Source organism: Xenia sp. Carnegie-2017, unplaced genomic scaffold (genome assembly GCF_021976095.1).
Source record: "Xenia sp. Carnegie-2017 unplaced genomic scaffold, XeniaSp_v1 HiC_scaffold_20, whole genome shotgun sequence".
NCBI lineage: Eukaryota > Metazoa > Cnidaria > Anthozoa > Malacalcyonacea > Xeniidae > Xenia > Xenia sp. Carnegie-2017.
The window spans coordinates 4,434,744-4,453,609 of record NW_025813483.1 but is presented as its reverse complement, the minus strand read 5'-3'; the positions used below and the strand labels follow the sequence as shown (position 1 = coordinate 4,453,609).

The following is an 18,866-nucleotide window of genomic DNA, read 5'->3' as shown; positions in this document are numbered from 1 at the left end:
CATACAAGGCTGCTACCACTAGAACTAAACATTTAACTTGTAGACTAATCAAATCTTCACTTGTTTCATACAAGGCTGGTACCACTAAAACTAAACATTTGACTTGTAGACTGATCAAATCTTCACTTGTTTCATACAAGGCTGGTACCACTAAAACTAAATATTTAACTTGTAGGATGATCAAATCTTCACTTGTTTCATACAAGGCTGGTACCACTAGAACTAAACATTTAACTTGTAGACTTATCAAATCTTCACTTGTTTCATACAAGGGCTGCTACCATTAAAACTAAACATTTAACTTGTAGACTGATCAAATCTTCACTTGTTTCATACAAGGGCTGCTACCATTAAAACTAAACATTTAACTTGTAGACTTATCAAATCTTCATTTGTTTAATACAAGGCTGCTACCATTAAAACTAAACATTTAACTTATAGAATGTATATTTTGGTTCACAAATGTTGCGTGAAAGCATGAAAATATATTGAAACTTACCCTTTGTAACTACAGGGTGCATGCAAAATGCAACCCATTGAAATCAGCAGACGTTTAACATATATGCATGATTCTTCAGCCGTAATCAACCTCCAATGAGACATAAACGTAATTGTAACGATAACACGAAATAATTTAATGATTGGCATTTTCAATGTGCTGGAGTTACAATTCATACGATCTCTTTACGCCTTTTTCCGTTTAGTCACATGCAAAGACTGCAATTTAGCACAGTAAATACTTAGTTGCGAGAGACTTGCCGAGCGGAAATCGAATTCGTGTAATAAAAATTAATGGCCAACATAAAGTTTTAATTAGAGCCATAGAAATAGACCAAAAACTACAATTTTAAAAAAAATTTTCTGCACCCCAGAAAGTAAAATCTTTGTAATTCAATGGTTCGTGGTAAATTTGTAATATATCATCATAAACGTGAGCACGTTATATTTTACAACTCTCCATAATCTGAAGGGTTCATTCCTACTGTAAAGTATAGTGAAGTAAGTTAACTGACTGTAAAATTCTAATTTCGTCGTGGATATGCAATTTGAGAGGGAGTGTATAGACAGTATAGAAAGACAAAGATCTGAGTCTTTTGACTGATTTTACGCAATTCATCATATTCACCTTAAAACCAAAGAATAGAACCTTGTTTAACATAGTAAGCATATTTATTGTATGTATAATAAATTAGAAAGCTCGTGTATATAAGAGAGCCTTTCTCAAATAAAAGTGCTTTATTATTCATATTACACCTTGGAAGCTCACTAAACATATTTTCTAAAGTTCTTTAATGTCGTGCATATTTTATATCGTTAGAACAGCGTCCATGCAAGACTTTCCACAAGGCTATTTTAGCCACAAGTATCACAGGCTTACATTTTCGCAAAAAGTTTTTCCGTTTTACACCCATTGTCATCTGTGTATTTCAACTTTAAACAGTTCAAATATCGATCTGAGAAATTCCTTTCCTCCAATGATAAAAAACGGACTTTCATAGGCTCACCATCATGTTTCATTAATGGTACTCTCTCATTATTTTCGGCCATCACAAATTCTGTAAACTGTCCATGCTGGTAGCCAATCAGAAGAGGGGTATTGATACAATCCACCGAATCAGATAACAGTGGTAAGTATATGCCATCAAGGTTTACACCAGCAATTGGTTCATCATAGTCACCACGATCAAAATCGTCACATATTACAAGAATTGGTCTTCGAAGAACGTTAGCTAAGGCAAATATATGAATCCCCTCGAGACAGTAAAAACTGTTTTGTGTAGTTGATTTTGTTGTTGTTGGAAGAGCGACTGTATTCTTCCAGTCTTCGTTCCACTGCTCGACACCAAAATCCATTGGTGTACCAGCATTTAGATCGTCCAACTGCCTTTCGACTTCCAACTGCCAGCGTTGTCGATACATGCCTAAAATGAAGTTTAAATGAGTAATGACTTATTTGTTCTTCGCGTGTTCCTGATCACACACCCGAGTTCCTTACCTGTCACATCTTTGGTAAGGATTTGACAGATTTATTGGTAACATAAAATAGTTCGCATAATCGTATGAAGCATGGCGGAAGCTTCAGCAATTGAGGTGAATCGCCAACAAATAAGAACAGAACTGCTTAATATTTTTAATTCAACAATACGGCTTTTGCTAGGGAATGTTGATCAAAATATTCTTGATCGGCTTGAACAACGTTTAGATTGGATACACAACATTGTTGTATGATATGTCGATTTTCGCACAATCTTTTCCAAACGTGGTCCTTCGAGCCGGATCTAGTAGCAGAATTCAAGAAGAACACAGAAATAGGATACAGGGTTGTTCACGATGTCAGAGCTGACAAAGCGACAGTAAGTCGAGTGGGCACAAATCGTACGCCACAAAGTTGAACAAGGTGAAGTATGAAAATGATAATGCGCCATTAAGGAAAGTTTAACTTCAGAACAAATGCGGCTTGTACTCCATTCAGAAATTAGATACAATTTCGAAGTTGGACGGTGATGAGATTCAGAGCTTGTTGGAAAGGATGATAGATATTGCAGCAGATATTGACGGCTCATCGGAATACGGCTGCAGAAGTTTGGGCGCGTTGGCCGAAAGAAATCAACGAAGCGCTGAGCACGATAGAGACAAACAAAGCGAAATGAGGAACTCGCCAACACATCAGCAGTACGGTATCCAGTTGAGCCTTTAAGTAGAGTAAAGCTGCCTAAACTAGAGGTGAAAAGTTCTCGGGCAAGATACAAGATTGGCGTGGTTCGGACTCTTTCAGAAAGTTCCATTCACAACAATGACGGATTGTCAGGAGGTCGACAAATTCACCTATCTGAGGGACTGGTGGAGGAGCCGGCAAGTCAGTTCGGGATTTGCTCTGACTTCGTCAACTATGCAGAAGCCTTGAAGGTGTTAGAACGGAGATACAGGAGCAAAGTGGTGCAAAGGCACACGTAAATGAAATGATGAACCTAAAGCCCGTGTACAACGAGAATGATACGATGAGGCTGCGCAAGTTCTTTGACGCCGTGGAAACGAATTATCGAGGAGCGCTCCGGTGTAAAGAAGGAGGAGGAAACGTACTGCGAGATAGTCGTGCCCAATCTTCTAACAAAATGCCGGACTCATTCAAACTGACGATTACGGGAAGAGCTACTGCCAGAGTGGGGCATGAAAGATTTATCGACGCATTACAAGCCGAAGTGGAGCTGCGGGAATGCCACAAATTAGCGGTCGGGAGAGAAAGATCAACAGAAAGACGACAGGAACCGGAACAGCTATGGGTTGTTTGCCAGCCGCAACCGGTGTTTTGTGCTGCGGAAAGCACAAAGCATGAAATGTACCAAAGATAACAAGGGCGGCAAGAACGGATGCAACTTCTTCGTAAGTTCAAACGATGTTTCATTTGTTTAAATAAGGGACATTTATCTAAAGATTGTCGTGCACGTATTAAATGTAGCGTATGTGGGGAGGGTCATCATATTTCTATATGTGATAAGATTAATAATAACCAGAAGGAAGGAGGTCATCAGAAAGATGAAAGAAATAGTCGGGAAGAAAGTGGACAGGTTAGTGTAGCTAATGTTCGTGTTAGTACTAGAAGTAGAGTGGCTCTTCAAACTGCGCAGGGAGTACTTATAGGAAAGGGTAAGACAAGAGTGCGAGTGCTTTTCGACTAGGGAAGTCAGAAATCCTTTGTGCATTGTTCAGTTTTGATCTTCTTCTCAGACTCTAAGTCATACTCAAGTTGCAATGCCTTTGCATAACATTGTGAACACAAGTTATCATTCTATGAGAAAGCAAAGTATTTACATTCTTCAGTCAGACATTTTGTCTTGACTGCTTCCACATTCGATGTTGATTTTTGCCTGATGGGGCTACCATAACTGACCCCTCTTGAAATAATGCATGTAATTTGATGAAACAAACAGAACATAGGCCTTCATAATCTGGGTTGGCAGGGTAACCACAGCCAGGAGAAGTACAAATACGTGTGTTGTCTGTGTTTCTATATTGATGACAATAATTGCTTTCGATACTGGCAATATTCAATAAATATTTACCGAAATTTATTCCGTTAAATAAGCTGGGCGATCGAAACATTGGCTACATGTGTCTTATCTTGGTGTTTGCGAAATATATTAAGGTACATTAAGGCTGAGGACTACAATCTGTCTAATTTTACCTTACTATACTTTACACTTGGAATGAACCCTTTAGACTGTGCAGAGTTGCAAAATATAATGTGCTCAAGTTTATGATGCTATTACAAATTTCACCACGAACTATTAAAGAAGTACCAAAATTAAAAAGAGTTTACTTTCTGTGGTGCAAATTAACATGTCGCGATTTGCAAAGCGCGATACATCGCGAGGTAAAAAGCTTTTTTGTTTACAATTTTCGCATACAGAAATACGTCAGCCAATCACGATCGAGACTGCACCAACATTGCATAATAATCGCTGATAATACTACATATTTCCCATTTCTGACTTTGAAAAGCCGAAAATAAGTCGAAGTGTAGACGTAGAAATTGCCCATCTTTCTCTCAAAAAATTTCGGTTGACGATTTACGAAAAGATGGCAACGAGGAACTACGTCAAGAATATGTAGGGTCGAGGACATTAAATGACATTCATTCTATTAAATTGAAAGTCGGCAATGATCTAAATGTTGGTGTAATTCTGTTTGTCCTTGTTTTAAAATATGGGTTGTCACTTGTATGCTCTATTGTCACTTGGATGCTTCTTTGCTTGTACTCTCCGTGAATGTCCGTCGAGAAGTGTTGGCTATGATATGTAGGAAGTTGCATGTATTTACATCTCTGTGCTCCAAATTGTATGAAGTGTAACCATGATCTTGAGAGCTACGATAAGCAGGTAAAAGTTGAAGTAAACGATCTTAGGTGTATTAAAACTACAACCCATTGAAATCAGCCGACGTTTAACTTTAGCATGATTCAGCTGTAATCGACTCTCAATGAGACATAAACGTATTTAAAGAAATTTAATGCTTGGCACTTGCAATGCTATAGTTCCTATGATTTTGTTTACACTTCTTTCCGTTTAGTCATCATGTAAACGACCGCAATTTAGCACAGTAAATATTTGTTTTGTGTGTGGTTTATTAGGCCATTTGTTATGAAACCGGTTTGTATACGTAATAACAAACGCGTTGCATTATTTTAACTTTCTCAAATTACTGAATTACTGTGTGTTTGTGAATCTTAAGAGTATACAAAGTCATACAGGCAGTCGAAAATTATTTCAAAGAGTTAAGTTGTGGAGGTTTGTGTGTCGTAGCTTTTGCTATTTACCACATTTATTAAGTTGCGAGTCCTCGAAAGTGTATCGCGAATCGCGACATGTAAATCTGCCCACCAGAAAGTAAAATCTTTGTAATTCAATAGTTCGTGGTAAATTTGTAATATCATCATAAACGTGAGCAAGTTATTTTTTAAACTCTCCATAGTCTGAAGGGTTCATTCCAAGTGTAAAGTATAATGAAGTAAGTTAACTGACTAACTGACTGTAAAAAACATAATGCTGACGACAGCTTCATTTTCAAAAAGATAGAAGATCATTTACGTTGACTTTACTGATGATAACTTGCTTATAGCTATGCTTCATGTTGTATCAATAAATTATGTTTATCATACAGTATTTCCAATGACTAACATAATTACATTATAATGTAAAATATTCTCTGCTGCTTAAAAAGTTGAGCTTGAGTTAACTTATGTTATGTCCATGGTGGTAGCGAATCAAAAGAGGGGTTTTGATACAATCTACGGAGTCAGACAACAATGGTAAGTATATACCACCAAGGTTTACACCAGCAATTGGTTCATCATAGTCACCACGATGAAAATCGTCACATATTACCAGAATTTGTCTTCGAAGAAAATACACCTAAGATCGTTTACTTAAACTTTTACCTGCTTATCGTAACTCTCAAGATCATGGTTACACGTCATACAATTTGTAGCACAGAGGTGTAAATTTATGCAACTTCGTATCGGTTGTGCTGGGAATATTAAATTTAGAAGTGGACTATAAAAGAACATTTCCATCTTCCTCCACTAATTAGGACATATCTAGCCAACACTTCTCGACGGACATTCACGGGGGAGTACAAGCAAAGAAGCATCTAAGTGACAATAGAGCATACAAGTGACAACCCATATTTTAAAACAAGGACAAACAGAATTACACCAACATTTAGATCATTGCCGACTTTCAATTTAATAGAATGAATGTCATTTAATATCCTCGACCCCACACATTCTTGACGTAGTTCCTCGTTGCCATCTTAACCGAAATTTTTTGAGAGGAAGATGGGCAATTTTTACGTCAACACTTCGACATATTTTCCGCTATTTCTAGTCAGAAATGGGAAGTATGTATTATTATCAGGATTATTATGCAATGTTGGTGCAATCTCGATCGTGATTGGCTGACGTAATTCTTTATGCAAAAATTGTAATCAAAAAAGCTTTTGTTTTATAGTTCATTCCTCGCGATGTATCGCGCTTTGCCAATCGCGACATGTTATTTTGCCCCTCAGCAAGTAAACTCTTTTCAATCTTGGTACTTCCTCAATAGTTCGTGGTAAATTTGTAATAGCATCATAAACTTGAGCACGTTACATTTTGCAACTCTACATAATCGGAAGGATTCATTCCAAGTAAAAAGTATAGTAAAGTAAAATTAGACAGAAATCGTGGCCAGAGATTTGCCAGGCGGAAAGCGAATTTTCAATATGAACATAATAGCCCAACATAAGACTTTTTACAACAAAATTGTTACAAGAAGAAATAAAAACGTTATTAATAAATCCTTCTCTATTTTATTATTGTGATGGTTTTTTTAAAAGTCTCATGTTGGGCTATTATGTTCATATTGTCCTTTCAAATATTTTAAATAAACGCTACAAAAACGTTGGGCTATTATGTTCATATTGGCTACATGTGTCTTATCTTGGTGCTTGCGAAATATATTAACGTACATTGAGGCTGAGGACTACAATCTGTCTAATTTTACCTTACTATACTTTACACATGGAATGAACCTTTCAGACTATGGAGAGTTGCATAAATGTGCTCAAGTTTATGATGCTATTACTAATACCGAACTAAGGAATACCTAAGATAAAAGTTTACTTTCTGTGGTGCAAATTAACATGTCGCGATTCAACACGATACATCAATAAATAGCAAAAGCTTTTTTGTTTACAATTTTCACATAAAAAATTACGTCAGCCAATCACGCTCGAGATTGCAACTCTCCATAGTCTGAAGAATATTCCTACTCTTCCTTCAGGTATGTAATATATGCCAAATAAGGTAATAGTTCAGGATGTAATATTTATGCCAAATAAGGTAATAGTTCATAATAGTTCAGGAATGTAATACTTATGCCAAATAAGGCAAGTAAATAATGCCGGCAGAAGACAGCAAATTCCAGCCGCGTTGTTTCTCTTTTGCAAGAGGCTACGAAACTGATTGCTGCAGCTGAAGATTTTGATGCTGGAGAAAATTCCAGCCTCGATAGAAGAGCACAAGTCTTTTTCTTCCTCGTCAAATGTAGCACATTCACATACACAATCGTATTCATCTGCATTGATAATGCAATCGTCGAGAGTAAACAGCTCACAACGCATTTTCGCAATTTCCGAAACCTTTCTTCTCCATACCGAGACAGAAGAAAAAGTGATAACTTATTCCATAAGTTAGTTTATGTATTTGTGTCATGTGTTTCATTGCTAATTTTTCATATTTGCCATGTGTTTTAACTGTAAACTTGATGTATCTGTCAACAATATCAGGGAGCATCAAGAAAGCTGCTGTGATGATGATGAATTGTATGTACTATTATTTTATGTTAAAAATTTTAGCCTTGTCATTTAAAGTTATTGCTTACAAACAATTTATAAATGCAACTAACTACCGTTGTGTTTCTTCAACTTGAATAAATGGTGGTCTTGCATTAACATTTCTTAACATAACAGTAGTGGGAAAATATACTTTCATTTTAAAATGCTTTTAAGCAAAGCCTATTGGTAGTATTTTGTTGTTTAAGCAATTTGCAGAAATTTCCAACCAACAGCTGTTGGTTACAAATTATATATGTGAAGCGTATGTAAAGCTAACCATAAACATTTGAGTTAGAATTACAAAGCTACTAATTTATTTAAATTTTCTGATTTCATCAATAAATAAAATTGTACTTTTGGAAAGTGCAACTATTTACGATTTAGCTTAGTCGTTCAGTATATAATCTTTAAGTTTCGTTCGAATTATATCAGAAACTTGGCAGAGAATGGTTGAGGCTGAGGACTACAATCTGTCTAATTTTACTTTACTATACTTTACACTTGGAATGAACCCTTCAGACTATGGAGAGTTGCAGAATATAGCGTGCTCAAATTTATGATGCTATTACAAATTTATCACGAACTATTGAGGAAGTACCAAGATTGAAAAGAGTTTACTTTCTGGTGTGCAAATTAACATGTCGCGATTTGCAAAGCGCGATACATCGCGAGGTAAATAGCAAAAGCTTTTTTGTTTACAATTTTCACATAAAAAATTCGTCAGCCAATCACGATCGAGATTGCACCAACATTGCTTAATAATCGCTGATAATAATACATATTTCCCATTTCTGACTGGGAAAAGCCGAAAATATGTCGAAGTGTAGACGTAGAAATTGCCCATCTTTCTCTCAATAAATTTCGGTTGACGATTTACGAAAAGATGGCAACGAGGAATACGTCAAGAATGTGTGGGGTCAAGGACATTAAATGACATTCATTCTATTAATTTGAAAGTCGGCAATGATCTAATGTTGGTGTAATTCTGTTTGTCCTTGTCTTAAAATATGGGTTTTCACTTATATGCTCTATTGTCACTTGGATACTTTTTTGCTTTTACTCCCCGTGAATGTCCGTCGAGAAGTGTTGGCTATGATATGTCGTAATTTAGAAGAGGAAGATCGAAATGTTCTTTTATAGTCCACTTCTAAATTTAATATTCCCAGCACAACCGATAGGAAGTTGCATGTATTTACACCTCTGTGCTCCAAATTGTATGACGTGTAACCATGATCTTGAGAGTTACGATAAGCAGGTAAAATTTAAGTAAACAATCTTAGGTGTATCAAAACTACAACTATTGAAATCAGCCGACGTTTAACTTTTGCATGATTCAGCTGTAATCGACTCTCAATGAGACATAAACGTATATGAAAGGAATTTAATGCTTGGCACTTGCAATGTTATAGTTCCTATGATTTTGTTTACACTTCTTTCCGTTTAGTCTTCATGTAAGCGACCGCAATTTAGCACAGTAAATATTTGTTTTGTTTGTGGTTTATTAGACCATTTGTTATCAAACCGGTTTGTAAATGTAATAACAAACGCGTTGCATTATTTTAACTTTCTCAATTTACTGAATTACTGTGTATTTGAAAATCTTAAGAGTATACAAAGTTATACAGGCAGTCGAAATTTATTTCAAAGAGTTAATTTGTGGAGATTTGTGTGTCGTAGCTTTTGCTATTTACCACAATTATTACGCTGCGAGTCATCAAAAGTGTATCGCGAATCGCGACATGTTAATCTGCACCCCAGAAAGTAAAATCTTTGTAATTCAATAGTTCGTGGTAAATTTGTAATATCATCATAAACGTGAGAACGTTATTTTTTGCAACTCTCCATAATCTGAAGGGTTCATTCCAAGTGTAAAGTATAGTGAAGTAAGTTAACTGACTGACTGTAAAAAACATAATGCTGACGACAGCTTCATTTTCAAAAAGATAGAAGATCATTTACGTTGACTTTAGTGATGATAACTTGCTCATAGCTATACTTCATGTTGTATCAATAAAATATGTTTATCATACAGTATTTCCAATGACTAACATAATTGATCAAATTACATTATAATGTAAAATATTCTCTGCTGCTTGAAAAGTTGAGCTTAAGTTAACTTATTACAAATTATGCTCATTACACGCCAAACGAATACAGAGACATGACGTCAGTAAGCGTTCAACATGAGCCCGCAGTACGTTTATTGCAATTACGTTTATGTCTCATTAAGGCTATCCACATGCACACATTGCGTACTTATTTTAGCCACAAGTATCACAGGCTTGCTTTTTCGCAAAAAGTATTTCCATTATACACCCATTTTCATCAGTGTAATTCAACTTTAAACAGTTCAAATATTCCCGCAGTAATCGATCAGAGTAATTCCTTTCCTCTGGTAACAAAAAACGGACTTTCATAGGCTGACCATCATGTTTCATTAATGGTACTCTCTCATTATTTTCTGCCATCACAAATTCTGTAAACTGTCCATGGTGGTAGCCAACCAGAAGAGGGGTATTGATACAATCCACCGAATCAGATAACAGTGGTAAGTATATGCCATCAAGGTTTACACCAGCAATTGGTTCATCATAGTCACCACGATCAAAATCGTCACATATTACAAGAATGGGTCTTCGAAGAACGTTAGCTAAGGCAAATATATGAATCCCCTCAAGACAGTAAAAACTGTTTTGTGTAGTTGATTTTGTTGTTGTTGGAAGAGCGACTGTTTGCTTCCAGTCTTTGTTCCACAGCTCGACACCAAAATCCATTGGCGTACCAGCATTTTGATCGTCCAACTGCCTTTCGACTTCCAACTGCCAGCGTTGTCGATACATGCCTAAAATGAAGTTTAAATGAATAAGGACTTATTTGTTCTTCGCGTGTTCCTGATCACACAGCCGAGTTCCTTACCTGTCACATCTTTGGTAAGAATTTGACAGATTGTTTTTATCAGACAAGCACAAGCGAAAATAAGTGAGCTACAAATTGTTTCCATAGTTTAATGCGTTTAACTTATTCTTTCTATCAAAGTTTTTCTCAAGCGTTGTGGTCTGTACTTACATCTACAAGTTCTTTCCTCTTCTCTAGCGTTGTGGTCTGTAGTTATGTTTATAGGTTGTTATATTTACGTGGGCGATCTTTTTGTTATGTTTTGTTATGTTTTAGATATTTTTGTTGGTATACTTTTTGCGTGGGTGTTTTTGTGGTGTTATTTTCACTGAATTGCGTACAGGAAGGCATGTATCGACTTCGTACAAACCACAATATATCTTGCGTTGGAGATGGCAGATCGCAACTCTTGGCTGCATGTCGCTAATCTTGGTGTTTGTGGAATTAACAACCCTTCAATGAGGCTGAGAAACATTATCGGACAAACTCTTATTAAAGATCGAACAGGTTTGAAATGTTGCTCGCTTGACCTTGTGTCCAGAACAGAATTATCTGGTAACTGCTAACAACTTCATTTTAGGCACTTATCAAAAACGTTGGCAGTCCGACTTGGAGGATGAGAATGGTGGAAGTCCAATGGATATTGGCATTGAGCAATGGAGCGAAGACTGGAAGAAAACAGTCGCTCTTCCAACAACAACAAAATCAACTACACACAACAGTTTTTACTGTCTTGAGGGGATTCATTTATTTGCCTTGGCTAATTTTCTTCGAAGACCAATTCTGGTAATATGTGACGATTTTCATCGTGGTGACTATGATGAACCAATTGCTGGTGTAAACCTTGGTGGCATATACTTACCATTGTTATCTGACTCCGTGGATTGTATCAAAACTCCTCTTTTGATTCGCTACCACCATGGACACTTTACAGAATTTGTGATGGCAGAAAATAACGAGAGAGTATCTTTAATGAAATATGATGGTCAGCTTATGAAACTCCGTTGTTTGTTACCAGAGGAAAGCAATTTCTCAGATCGATTACTGCGGGAATACTTGAACTGTTTAAAGTTGAATTACACTGATGAAAATGGGTGTATAACGGAAATACTTTTTGCGAAAATGCAAGCCTGTTATACTTGCGGCTAAAATATAAGATAACTTAACCTCAACTTTTTAAGTAGCAAAGAATATAAGACGTTATATCATAATGTATTTGATCATTTATGTAAATCATTTGAAGTATTGTATAATGACATAACTTATATAAGTTAACTTAAGCTCAACCTCTTAACTAGTCATTATACATACCTTATTTATATTAACTATTTATACATACATTAATTATGCTAACTTTATTATACAAGGTTCTATTCTTTGCATTCAAAGTGAATTAGATGAATTGTGTAAATTCAGTCAAAAGACTCAGATCTTTGTCTTTCTCTACTGTCCGTACGCTCTCTCTCAAATTGCATATCCACGACGAAATTAGAATTTTACAGTCAGTTAACTTACTTCACTATATTTTACACTTGGAATGAACCCTTCAGAATATGGAGAGTTGCAATTTTAAAAATAACGTGCTCACGTTTATGATGATATTACAAATTTATCACGAACTATCGAATTACAAAGATTTTACTTTCTGTGGTGCAGATTAACGTGTCGCGATTCGCGATACACTTTTGATGACTCGCAACGTAATAATTGTGGTAAATAGCAAAAGCTACGACACACAAATCTCCACAACTTAACTCTTTAAAATAAATTTCGACTGCCTGTAAACTTTGTATACTCTTAAGATTTTCAAATACACAGTAATTCTGTTCGTTGAGAAAGTTAAAATAATGCAACGCGTTTGTTATTACATATACAAACCGGTTTGATAACAAATGGCCTAATAAACCACACACAAAACAAGTATTTACTGTGCTAAATTGCGGTCGTTTACATGATGACTAAACGGAAAGAAGTGTAAACAAAATCATAGGAACTATAACATTGCAAGTGCCAAGCATTAAATTCCTTTTAAATACGTTTATGTCTTATTGAGAGTCGATTACAGCTGAATCATGCGAAAGTTAAACGTCGGCTGATTTCAATGGTTGTAGTTTTGATACACCTAAGATCGTTTACTTAAATTTTTACCTGCTTATCGTAGCTCTCAAGATTATGGTTACACTTCATACAATTTGGAGCACAGAGGTGTAAATGTATGCAACTTCCTATCAGTTGTGCTGGGAATATTAAATTTAGAAGTGGACTATAAAAGAACATTTCCATCTTCCTCCACTAATTACGACATATCATAGCCAACACTTCTCGACGGACATTCACGGGGAGTAAAAGCAAAAAAGCATCCAAGTGACAATAGAGCATACAAGTGACAACCCATATTTTAAAACAAGGACAAATAGAATTATACTAACATTTAGATCATTGCCGACTTTCAATTTAATAGAATGAATGTCATTTAATGTCCTCGACCCCACATATTCTTGACGTAGTTCCTCATCGCCATCTTTTCGTAAATCGTCAATCGAAATTTTTTGAGAGGATGGGCAATTTCTACGTCTACACTTCGACATATTTTCGGCTATTCCCAGTCAGAAATAGGAAATATGTGTTATTATCAGCGATTATCGAGCAATGTTGGTGCAATCTCGATCGTGATTGGCTGACGTAATTCTGTATGTGACAATTGTAAACAAAAAAGCTTTTGTTTTATAGTTCATACCTCACGATGTATCGCGCTTTGCCAATCGCGACATGTTAATTTGCACCCCAGAAAGTAAACTCTTTTCAATCTTGGTACTTCCTCGATAGTTCGTGGTAAATTTGTAATAGCATCATAAACTTGAACATGTTACATTTTGCAACTCTCCATAGTCTGAAGGGTTCATACCAAGTGTAAAGTATAGTAATGTAAAATTAGACAGAAATCGTGGCCAGAGTTTGCCAGGCGGAAAGCGAATTTTCAACATGAACATAATAGCCCAACATAAGACTTTTAAAAAAGCCATCACAATAATAAAATAGAGAAGGATTTATTAATAACGTTTTTATTTCTTCTTGTAACAATTTGTGTTGACATTGTCCATAGGCGCTAGAGGATCGCAATCTGCGATTAGCAACCTTAAACCATAGGAATCTTGGTATTATCGAGCGCTTCTTACACGTTATAAGGAACTCCAGGTGGAGTCTGGCTTTTCCAAGCTTGAGTTCAAGACGCTGGAATTTCCTGAACGCTTCGAGTGCTTCGTTTTTGTAGCGTTTATTTAAAATCGTGGCCAGAGATTTGCCAGGCGGAAAGCGAATTTTCAATATGAAAATAATAGCCCAGCATAAGACTTTTACAACAAAATTGTTACAAATTGTTACAAGAAGAAATAAAAACGTTATTAATAAATCCTTCTCTATTTTATTATTGTGATGGCTCAAGATAGTGTCGACGCAAACAATCTTCAGTGGTGAGAGAGGAAGGCCACGGATTGAAATTTCGTTTGAACAGCTTCAATTTTTATTGGAGAAAAAATATAAAGTCGCAGAGATTGCTGAATTATTTGGTACAAGTAAATGAACTGTAGAAAGGAAAATGCATGAATGTGGATTATCAGCTGCAAACTGTTACTCAGCTTTTACACGAACAAGACGAGGTGATATCGAACATTCAGAAAGACTTTCCGAACGTTGGCTCGAAAGCAATGACAGACCTTTTGCGATCCAGAGGTGTATTTGTCCAAAAAACACGCATTCGTCAATCGATGCGCAGAGTTGATCCAGAAGAAACACTTTTACGAGCTCTTAAAATGCGTGTACTTTCTCGAAGGCGTTATTGTGTCGCTAGGCCTCTTTCATTAGGGAGCTTTAGCAAGAGTACGACTACGACGAGTACGAAGTTTGACCGTGTAAGAGAATGGCAAGAGGAAGTTTGTTGTAGTTGTCGCTTCGTCAAAATTTAGTTTTAGCTCTAAACAACAGAACGAGCCTTTTTATTTTGTAAAACACCGAAGTTTGCGAAGCAGCTACGGCTCTATTTGTCAATAATGATATCAATGAATCGGTAATACTGATTTTGCGAGAATATAGGACTCTTTAGACTGAAAAATCTTCACTATTTCAAGTTTAATGTACGATATATTTGTACTATTTTATTGTTTGTTTACCTTTCACTTTGCGTACGAAATACATGAAAGTTTTGCAGGTCATATTTTCCTTTTTAATGTACATCTGCGCTCGAAAATGGGTTCTAAATTAAAGCCTGGATGCTAGTACTGTCAACTAATCTCTTACGGAATGAAGAAATATATCTACTTTCTTTGCTTAAAAAAGACATCATAGTCACGACTACGAATTTTTTACAAAACATCGTACACAAATTGATGACGGCTACAGGTTGTTGTTGTTGTCGCAACAATGTTTTCGCGCCAAAATGACGTAATCGTACTCGTAGTCGTACTCGTAGGCTTTGCTAAAGCTCGCTAATACTTCTATAGTTCCATAACGACTCCGGGTCCCTGTTATGATAAGCCTATGATATATTTTAAAATTTGCAATTCAAAGTGTATCTAAAAGAACTATTTGCATAATTGTATTTATAGTGGAAACATGGATTGCATTGTCAATGTAGAAGTTCCTGTTGATAGTAATGTGCGTTTTGTGGTAGCTGTTTTTGTTTGTTATTAGGAGCTTTTAATGGTTATTGATATTGGGGTGTTTTGCAAGTGTTGTAACGAAGGACTGAGGGCTTAGCACTGAAATAGCACCTTTGATTATGGAGCCATTACGATAAATTGAGTATTTGTAATCGTTAAAATTATATATGAAGAAAAATTATCAGTTAAGTGCAAAAATTTGATGAATGTACGAAGTGCATATCGACATTTATGAGTAAGTGAATATATTACTTTATTACTAAGCCAATACAATTCTGTTGATATCAAGACTCAACAAACTGTGCTAATTTAAACATTACAACGACAATATTTCTAGTTCGTTGAAACAAAATTTGTTAAAAAACTGTTTGTTAAATTTGTTAAAACACGCAAACTGTCTATTCTGACAAAAGCATTTCCTTCTTCTTCAAACATTTATGACAAAGACCCTGATCTTCTTCTGTACCAAAACATCCACAACCTTTAGTTACACATGGTATTAACTTTGATGGTCGCCTTTTTGCTGGGGATGAAGGCGCAGAAATACTTTGTCTCCCAACAATTGGCTAAAGATAAAAAGAAACTGTCCTATAGATGGTATTGCAAAGTTGGTAAATGATTTTTAGCAAAAATGAATACAATTTATTGATTTCTAGAGATTGTGTGAGAAATTTCTTTGTTTAGTTAATTCAACAAATATTTACCTGATAATATTGGGGTTCATTTACATAATGAAGCCTGTGCAAGTCATGATTTGTATTCTTTTGCTGTTGTGCTATTTGCCAGTTCCTTCTAGCTCGTTCCTGTTCAGCTTTGATCTTCTTTTCAGACTCTAAGTCATACTCAAGTTGCAATGCCTTTGCGTAACATTGTGAACACAAGTTATCATTCTCTGAGATGCCGAAGAATTGACATTCTTCAGTCAGACATTTTGTCTTGACTGCTTCCACATTCGATGTTGATTTTTGCCTGGATAAGTGAAGATAGTGTTGATAACATAGTTGACTTTTGTTGGTCACAGCCATTTTGTCACAGTTAAAGAAAGTGCAAGTCTTATTTTCCATATTTGGTCCATTTAATTGTGAATTTGGCAAAACATAGCTAGAATTTGAACAAGATACAGCTGGTTGTGTGAACACACTTGCATGAACCTGCTCAAAAGTTTTATCATCTTCTGTTCCATTGTTGATAGTCCTTTCAATTGTGTTGTAGTTTATTGTTGATGAGAATGGTTCTACATGATTTTTTGTTATTTGGTGAATATTATATATTTCTTTGTAGCAATCATAACACAGGCCATGTAAGTTAACATTTGCTCTGTTCACACAGTTATTATAACATCTATCATTAGGTGGTGCTGATGGGGTAACCATGTGAGGCCCCTCCTCCAATAATGCATGCAATTTGGTGAAACAGGTAGAACATAGGCCTTCATAATCTGGGTTGGCAGTGTAACCACAGCCAGGAGAAGTACAAATACGGATGTTGTCTGTGTTTCTACATTGATGACAATAATTGCTATCGATACTGGCAATGTTTCTGCAGTTAATTTTTGCACATGGATTATGCTCCTTACTATTTTTAAAATGGTCTTCATGTTTTGTTGAATATGATGTGATTGTACTTTGATCATTAAGTGATAGCTGTTTCATTGCCAATGTTTCCAAGTATATATGTTCCATTGATTTGAAATATCGTTTTAACATTCTATCAAGATGTGGATCTTGTTCAAAAGCTTCCATTTTAGCTACAAGTATTTCCATTATACACCCATTTTCATCAGTGTAATCTAACTTTAAACAGTTCAAATATTCCCTTAGTAATCGATCTGAGTAATTGCTTTCCTCTGGTAACAAAGAATGAAGTTTCATAGGCTGGCCGTCATATTTAGTTAATGGTACTCCCATCACCAATTTGTGATTATCCAATGCATGCCCTCTCTCATTATTTTCTGCCATCACAAGTGCTGTAAAGTGTCCATGGTGATAGCCAATCAGAAGAGGGGTTTTGATACAATCCACAGAGTCTGACAACAGTGGTAAGTATATGCCACCAAGGTTCACACCAGCAATTGGTTCATCATAGTCACCACGATGAAAATTGTCACATATTACCAGAATTGGTCTTCGAAGAACATTAGCTAAGGCAAATATATGAATCTCCTCTAGAGAGTGGAAGCTATGGTTTTTGATTGATTTTGCTGTTGATGCTAGAGCGACTGTTTTCTTCCAGTCTTCGCTCCATTGCTCAATGCCAATATCCATTAGACTTCCACCATTCTGACCCTCCAACTGCCTTTCCACTTCCGACTGCCAGCGTTTTCGATACACTCCTGTAATAAAGATCAAATGAGAATTAAATATACATTATTAAAGCCACAAGCTAAAAGCGAGCAACATTTTCAAACCTGTTTGATCTTCAATAAGAACTTGATAAACAGTTTTTCTCAGCGTTAATCTTCGGTCATGAATACCCCACATACCAAGTGAAGCCGCGTGCATCAAACAATTTCCATCGCCCAAGGTGTTTATAGGAATAAACTTTGGGAAAATTTTACACCAGTTGAGCGACCTGTTGTTTTCCAACTCATTTTCAAGAGCAATGTTTACTAAAGCTGTGAAAATATATTCGCAAAGATCTTTATTCAAGCGAGAAAAAGCCGGGAATAGGAAAGTGTATCGCGGTGATGTTAATAGGAATCGATGTCTGTCTTGATCTGCAGGGATAGTGACATCCCTATCAATTGAGTCACGAATAATTTCCGAAGTTGCAACGTCTATTGAAGAAATACTTCTTTGCAGTTCCATTGCGACTGGGATCCCTGTTATCAAAAGCATGTAAATTATTTATTAGAAATTACTTAAATTTGCAATTCAAAGTGTATCAAAAATCGTATCTTGAAAAACGGATTGCAATTTGTAACAAAACATCTGCCATCGGAAAATACGTCAATTCGTTTAAATCACATGATCAAAATGTTTTACCAAGAAAAGTTTCACTCTTACCTTTGATGTTGCGTGCGGTTGTGCTTTCCTTTGAAAAATACAATGGGCGTTCTGACAAGTAAACTTCCCTGCCTTGATATAACAAATCTTTTCTTTTTGATCTGCTGTTTCTTCTTTAGCACTATGATTTGCTAAAATGAGAATGCTACTATCAATTTATACAACACAACAACAATACAGGAACATTCAAGGTTACGGTTCGTTAACTTATGATTCCCCGTAAATAGTGTTCTGTTTATAACATCATACAGGATTTAGGGGAAATCCCTTTTAATACGTAATGTCTTATACATGTAACAAGTGGGGATTCGGACAGACCAAAAATGGTCAAAACAATGTTAGATTAGGGATTACAACTAAGTTCTTGTTTGTTTGAAACAGCTGTTTTAGTTTCCATTAGTACAATCAAGCTCACAAATACGTTTAGATTGTTTCAGGT

The 18,866-nt window shown here is 35.9% G+C and overlaps 3 protein-coding genes across 4 annotated transcripts; 1 reads left to right on the top strand and 2 right to left on the bottom strand.

Annotated features, from left to right (window-relative positions):
• Positions 1–9,837: 9,837 nt before the first annotated feature.
• LOC124441121 (tumor necrosis factor alpha-induced protein 3-like) lies at positions 9,838–13,367 on the bottom strand. 2 transcript variants are annotated; one of them, XM_046991557.1, is made up of 2 exons: positions 13,197–13,367; positions 9,838–10,714 (listed from the first exon to the last, which is right to left on the bottom strand). In XM_046991557.1, exon 2 carries the CDS (start codon positions 10,710–10,712, stop codon positions 10,134–10,136), a length of 579 nt encoding a protein of 192 aa, XP_046847513.1. In that variant the 5' UTR covers positions 10,713–10,714; positions 13,197–13,367; the 3' UTR covers positions 9,838–10,133. The 2 variants fall into 2 exon arrangements, with proteins under 2 accessions (XP_046847513.1, XP_046847512.1); XM_046991556.1 differs by lacking the exon at positions 13,197–13,367 and adding an exon at positions 10,789–11,084.
• LOC124441120 (tumor necrosis factor alpha-induced protein 3-like) lies at positions 11,160–12,191 on the top strand. The gene is made up of 2 exons (XM_046991555.1): positions 11,160–11,274; positions 11,348–12,191. Exons 1-2 carry the CDS (start codon positions 11,160–11,162, stop codon positions 11,914–11,916), a joined length of 684 nt encoding a protein of 227 aa, XP_046847511.1. The 3' UTR covers positions 11,917–12,191.
• A 2,283-nt stretch (positions 13,368–15,650) lies between the features above and the next one.
• Positions 15,651–18,610, bottom strand: LOC124441119 (tumor necrosis factor alpha-induced protein 3-like). Its single transcript, XM_046991554.1, has 4 exons — positions 18,428–18,610; positions 17,830–18,243; positions 16,127–17,754; positions 15,651–15,988 (listed from the first exon to the last, which is right to left on the bottom strand). Exons 2-4 carry the CDS (start codon positions 18,227–18,229, stop codon positions 15,821–15,823), a joined length of 2,196 nt encoding a protein of 731 aa, XP_046847510.1. The 5' UTR covers positions 18,230–18,243; positions 18,428–18,610; the 3' UTR covers positions 15,651–15,820.
• Between the last annotated feature and the right edge of the window lie 256 nt (positions 18,611–18,866).

Coding starts and splice junctions, on each gene's coding strand:
- LOC124441120 (XM_046991555.1), top strand. CDS start 11,160: ATGGCAGATCGCAACTCTTGGCTGCATGTCGCTAATCTTGGTGTTTGT. Junction 11,275..11,347: donor TCTTATTAAAGATCGAACAG/GTTTGAAATGTT, acceptor ACTTCATTTTAG/GCACTTATCAAAAACGTTGG.
- LOC124441119 (XM_046991554.1), bottom strand. CDS start 18,229: ATGGAACTGCAAAGAAGTATTTCTTCAATAGACGTTGCAACTTCGGAA. Junction 17,755..17,829: donor TCTTATTGAAGATCAAACAG/GTTTGAAAATGT, acceptor TCTTTATTACAG/GAGTGTATCGAAAACGCTGG. Junction 15,989..16,126: donor ATGAACCCCAATATTATCAG/GTAAATATTTGT, acceptor TTTTATCTTTAG/CCAATTGTTGGGAGACAAAG.
- LOC124441121 (XM_046991556.1), bottom strand. CDS start 10,873: ATGGAAACAATTTGTAGCTCACTTATTTTCGCTTGTGCTTGTCTGATA. Junction 10,715..10,788: donor TCTTACCAAAGATGTGACAG/GTAAGGAACTCG, acceptor ACTTCATTTTAG/GCATGTATCGACAACGCTGG.